The 6000-nt window shown below is 43.8% G+C and overlaps 1 protein-coding gene across 1 annotated transcript in view; it reads left to right on the top strand.

Annotated features, from left to right (window-relative positions):
* Positions 1-5599, top strand: part of plxna1b (plexin A1b) — a 226067-nt gene extending 220468 nt beyond the window's left edge. Inside the window, exons 28-32 of the mRNA XM_030051792.1 lie at positions 426-616; positions 2875-3044; positions 3429-3641; positions 3991-4141; positions 4716-5599. Of these exons, the coding sequence (XP_029907652.1) occupies positions 426-616; positions 2875-3044; positions 3429-3641; positions 3991-4141; positions 4716-4811 (821 nt within the window). The 3' untranslated portion in view covers positions 4812-5599. The remainder of the gene's footprint in view (positions 1-425; positions 617-2874; positions 3045-3428; positions 3642-3990; positions 4142-4715) is intronic.
* Positions 5600-6000: the final 401 nt, after the last annotated feature.

The raw sequence follows: 6000 nt of genomic DNA on the forward strand, positions 1-6000 counted from the left end.
CCATGCAGCCTTGCGTATAAAGTGTTCTTAAAACGTACCATTAGCATTTTCCTTTCCAGTCACATCCTCAGATGAGTTGTTTTGGCCCATTACAGACAGGTGAGAATAAAAACAACAAGAAAAAAAAAACATTAATGCACATAGTCGGACAACAAGTCAGGGAGACTGTCCTTACCACACCAAGCCCTGGCTCTGCTGAAGTGTCCTTGAGCAAGTCACTGAAATCCCCCCAGCTCCAGGCAAGCAATTTTTTATAGCAAATCACCTCCATATAGCAGAACACTTCCAACACACACTAAACTAACATGACAAACTACAAGTTCGCCTTCCTCCACATGCAGACGATATAAAAGACGTATTATCACATCGTCACTGTTTGATTCGATTTGGATCCGTTCACCCAACCCTCCTCCATATGCCACCAGAGAGCATGCTGAGGACGGCCAGCAGTCCGGACAGCCTGCGCTCCCGAACTCCCATGATCACGCCCGACCTGGAGAGCGGCACCAAACTGTGGCACTTGGTCAAGAATCACGACCACTCCGACCAGAGGGAGGGAGACAGAGGGAGCAAGATGGTCTCTGAGATCTACCTGACCAGACTGCTAGCCACCAAGGTACACACACACACACACACACACACACACACACACAGGGATACATAGACAATCAACTATAAATGCACACGGAAAAAAAAAAGACATGGAAATGGGACGTTTTGGCAGAACGCTTGTCTCTTATACACACATGCGCACACACACACACACACATACACCTCTAGCCAAAAACCCCACTCCACAAAGACCTTGTCATTTAGCCCACTTCCACCACCAGACCTCATTGACCTTTGTTTGGTGTGCGTCTCAAAGCTCATTAACATTTTTCATAACCTTTTACACAAGGATACACACACGCACAGCAATGAGTATGTGTCTTAATTAGGAGGCTGACCTTTGACTATTGAGTTGTTTGGTTGGTGCTACTAGGCCCTCTGTTGGTGGCCTCGGGGCTTATAGGCCTTTTACCCTGCAATCATTACTTGCCAAATTCCACTACATTCCCCACACCCCACACTGGAATCTGTGTTCAGGTTTTTATGCGCCGTTTTTATGTGTTCAGATTATGGTTTGAAAGGTTATTTGGAGTCAGGCTCAGTGTGTGTATTGATGCGCTGGAAGAAACAAACTTGGGTCCGTGTGTATTTTATCCCTGAGTAAGTTGTTGATCTGCCAGTGGCCACAGTGCTGTGGAGCTCCTGAAACTGTAAAACAGTAGTTACAGCCATGGCACCGTTTCATATTCTACAGTACCTTCCCCTCACGTCACTACACACACACACACACACACACACACACACACACACTTAGAGAGAGAGAAGCAGGTACATGAAATACATATCGGTTTCTCGCAAACATCAAGGCATGAGCTGAGCCTGACTCCAGCACATCTCTTTATGCACATGTTTCACATACACTGACACTCACACATGCATGTACACACGGTGCATCATTTGTCCAACACCGTTATGGCCCTTTTCCTCTGCATGGCATCAGCTCAATACGACTTGATTTTCTGCATTTCATTTTCCTTTGCCGATAATACCCTGTCATGGTGAAGCCCTGCCTGTCGCTTGTCAGCGTGTTGGCTACTTTTTCCTCCCTTCTTTACCAGAACCCCGACACAAGTGTTTTATTATCAAAAACGTTGCCTTGCAGGAACAAACTAGATTGGTGATTCTGCTCACTCCAACTCTTCCCCTCCCCCCATATTTCACTCATTAGCTCCAGATTCCATTGTTCTAGCTCCAGGTAGGAAAGTGCAAGGTTAGCGCGACCAGGCCTGGCTCGATTGAGAAATAATTAACATGCAAGCCTGAGGAAGACAATGCAAGGAGAACAGTTTGTTCTTATTTATTACAGCCTCCACAGCTTTGTGTGTTTAAGAGGCTGATTTATGTATGTATGAATGAAAAGGAAAGCGCACATTCCAGCTCTAGCTGGTTTAAGGATTTGAGAAAGGTGGTTTGGACGCTTGAAGCTAGGATAGAGGGAGTTTCAGGCTTACGGGAAGAGATTTCAAATCATCTCAACTTCAGAGGAATTTGTGAGGATTCAGTGTCTCCAAACGTATGTGATGTGGAAAAAAAAAACATCGCAGAACAGCCTTCAGCTGAACTCTTATGGGGCTTTATCCTAAATACTGTAAAGAACACTCAGCACTCTGAAAGCACCATCATAAACTGTTTCAAAAAGTCCAAGTCCTGAAAGCAAAGCACTGTCATCCTCTAATGCCCACTCCTGACAGTGACTGCCTACAGCTAGACCGTTACCAACAAAGATGAGCATGTAAGCAAAGGCAGCTTCTGATAAGTTGACAAAATCCAAGTTTGTGCTTTAATCACAATTTTCCAACATTAGAACCAATAGACAAAAAAAAGTCAACACATTGCTTGCAAGATGGTTTAGAATTGCCCTTTTTTTTTTTTTTTTTTTTTTTTTTTTTAAGTAATTTCTGTATTAATGCATAATGCGTGTTCAGAGGAACATTTCAGACCAGGGGTTTCACACAGTAGTCAACAAAATAGTTGACTGTTGGCACTTTGTTCACTTATGAACATTCACAATCAAAATCCAAATACTCATACGTAGCATTGGAGGATGTTTCGAGGTTTTGAGATGGCCAAACAGCTCAAGCTGGACATTTCCTTATTGTCCAGCAGTATCTTGAACGTCAACCTCAAAGATGATCACCCACCCGACTAGACAACTACATTTTGGGAGTAGTCATCATGACTGCTAAAATTCAATAGTCCTAATAGTGCCCTATTTCATATGACTTATAAGAGCTAACACAATGTTAACTGTCTGTTGTTCAGGGTACGCTCCAGAAGTTTGTGGATGATTTGTTTGAGACCATCTTTAGCACAGCCCACCGAGGCAGCGCACTGCCACTGGCCATCAAGTACATGTTTGACTTCTTGGACGAGCAGGCCGACAAACACTCCATATCTGACGCTGATGTACGGCACACATGGAAGAGCAACTGGTGAGTTTGTGTTTGTGTTTGTGTTTGTGTGTTTGTGGATGAGGCATTGTTGCACGGTGTGCCTGAGAAAGAGTGGGTATTTGGTAGGTCTGTGTTAAATCAGTGTCGCGAACGGCACGCTGAGTCATTGGAAAAACATTTACACTCTGACTCCGTGAGTCAGCGAACATTGGCAGCGCAGCAGAATGTACAGTGTTGCTCCGAGACACATTTCATCAGCCTTTAATTTTCTCTCTTTCTCTCGCCTTTGGTATTTTATCACTCAGATTCCTCCTTTATCCAGCCAGTGCTGTGTATGCAGCTTCATTCATTGCAGTCCTCAGTGCACCTTAATAGCTTGTCAAGTCTTTCTTATGCTGCAACTCTTCCTCTCCCTCCCTCCAGTCTTCCACTGCGGTTCTGGGTGAACGTGATCAAGAACCCCCAGTTTGTGTTTGACATCCATAAGAACAGCATTACAGATGCCTGCTTGTCTGTTGTGGCCCAGACCTTCATGGACTCCTGTTCAACATCAGAACATAAACTTGGGAAGGACTCTCCTTCCAACAAGCTGCTTTATGCTAAAGACATCCCCAACTACAAGAACTGGGTAGAGAGGTATGTCATCATTTCCTCTAATGCAAAATGTGATGCTTGGTTTGGTTTGATTATCTCATTTGTTTAGTCTTATACGTATTTAAATAAACACCTCATTTACAAGTTGTGCTCTTTCCTCTTTCCCCTTCCACTTTCATTCATTCTGTACGCTTTGCCTGCACTTATTTTTCTCTTCTCCACATCCTCAATTCCTTCACGCCCTAACTTTACACTCTCCTGCCACTTTCACTGCTCTCTGCTGTGCTGTCTCTCTCTCTCTCTCCCACCGCTCTCCCCTGATTGCCTCCCTTCCTTCATTCATTAATTCACTCCTCCCATCCTTCCCGTTTTCCTTTGTCTCCTTCTTCAGGTACTACTCAGATATCTCCAGGATGCCGGCCATCAGCGACCAGGACATGAGTGCCTATCTAGCGGAGCAATCCCGTCTGCACCTCAACCAGTTCAACAGCATGTCGGCTCTGCACGAGATCTACTCCTACATCGTCAAGTACAAGGACGAGGTGAGGCATCTCGGCCGTTTCTCTGCACAGTTTGATAAAACAGCTCGTCATTTAGCCTTAATGCTTTGGCGGATCTGGGGTTTAAAAGCATTTTGTCAGAATCCAGTATCAAATCTGCTGGGAACAGGAGATTCGATAGGTGGATTCATTTGCTATGGCAACTTCGTACCATAACAGAACTGCACAGCGGAACCCAACTCAAATTGTTTTGCATTTTCAATTTAAGTTAAAAAGGTGAATATATAATGAAAAAAAAAAACATCTAAAATAAATGCACTCTCTGATTTCTTAGTTTGGCTTTAATTTTTGCCGGTTTGGATGATTTAGGTAGCTCAGTTTTTCCTCATCATCTGTAAAGGACTGGAGTTTAGAGTGAAAGTACCAGCAGCAGGAATTTCCAAGGAACACAGCTGGCATGTGTCCATACAGAGCTCTACATACATACAATACTATACAATTGTTGGGTATTAACAGCCACGTAGGAGACCTGCTGGTGCATTATGCCTTGGCTTGGTGAATGCGAAAACAAGCAGCATTTGTAAGACTCATTGACCTCCCCCCTCTCTGTCTCCAGATCTTGTCGGCTTTGGAGCGGGACGAGCAGGCAAGGAGACAGAGACTGAGGAGCAAGCTGGAGCAGGTCATCGACACAATGGCCCTGGCCAGCTGAGGACCAACCACCACCTCCATCTCCTCGTCCTCCTCCTCCTCCTCTTCACTCCTCCTCTCCATCTCTCTATCTCTCTCGCTCTTCTCACCCAGAGAACAAACAAAACTCCAAATCCCCAACAATACAACAGACAAACTGCAAAGGACTGAAGCAGTACACTGCAAAATGGAGCGGTTCGGCAGAGATGGGCGGGCCTGTGTATGCTTACACGTGTGTGTGCGTACGTGCGTGTGTGTGTGTGTCTGTCTGTCTGTTTGCGGGCCATACGGTGTGTGTGCACGTGTCTGAGTGCAAGACTGGGACACTGGACGTTTTCACACATGCATACACCGAGACCATGTCACCGGAAAGCATTTGATTATCGTGGCTGTTGTCTTTTGTGGTTTGCTTACTTTTGATTTCTGGAGTTTTGTCGTGATGAAGCGATGGTCAGGAAAGCAACAACGCAAACTTGGAAAATGAACTCCACGGTTGGCATCATCATCAGCAGGAGAAAATGGACCATGAGCCAGGAGGGAACATGGACCAATCTGTGATGAGCCAATGGAGAGAGGCTCTCTGGGTCATGTGACTCCAGTGGGTGTCACAGGTTTAAACGGACGTTGGAAATTTTGTTTTTGTTTTTGTTTTTTCTTTTTTGTATAAATGTAATCAACTGCCCACTCTCTGATCTCTCGCCACTTGTATTACTGCTGAATTTGCACAATTTACAGAAAACGTTACAAAGGAAGACTATATAGATATTATATATAAATACAGCTACGTTTTTAAAGAAACAAAGATTAGGGTGATTTTTTTTTTTTTTTTCATTTTAACCAACAAACACCATAAAACAACAATGAAACATGATTTGATATTTCAAGTTTAAAAAAAAAAAAAAAAATCAACGTAGGAAAAAAAAAAAACAATGAAAAAGAAACAAAAAAGTTGTACTGTGCCATGTTTTCTTTGAATGTTGTTTAGTGCAAAGACATTTTGTTAGATGGAATGTGCTACCGTATGATTTAAATATGAACATGCCTAGTGACTGAAAAGAACTGTTTGAGTAACGAACCATCACGAGGTCCTTGTTGAAAACAGCGGTGAGCAAGGCGACACATGTAATTGTCATTCTTTTCCGCTTACGACAGTTCTGTAAAGAAGTGTCACGGTGATCACATGAAGTTGCTGTTGTTTCTAATTCAATCAG

The sequence above is a fragment of the Myripristis murdjan genome, chromosome 5, assembly GCF_902150065.1.
Source record: "Myripristis murdjan chromosome 5, fMyrMur1.1, whole genome shotgun sequence".
NCBI classification, from domain to species: domain Eukaryota; kingdom Metazoa; phylum Chordata; class Actinopteri; order Holocentriformes; family Holocentridae; genus Myripristis; species Myripristis murdjan.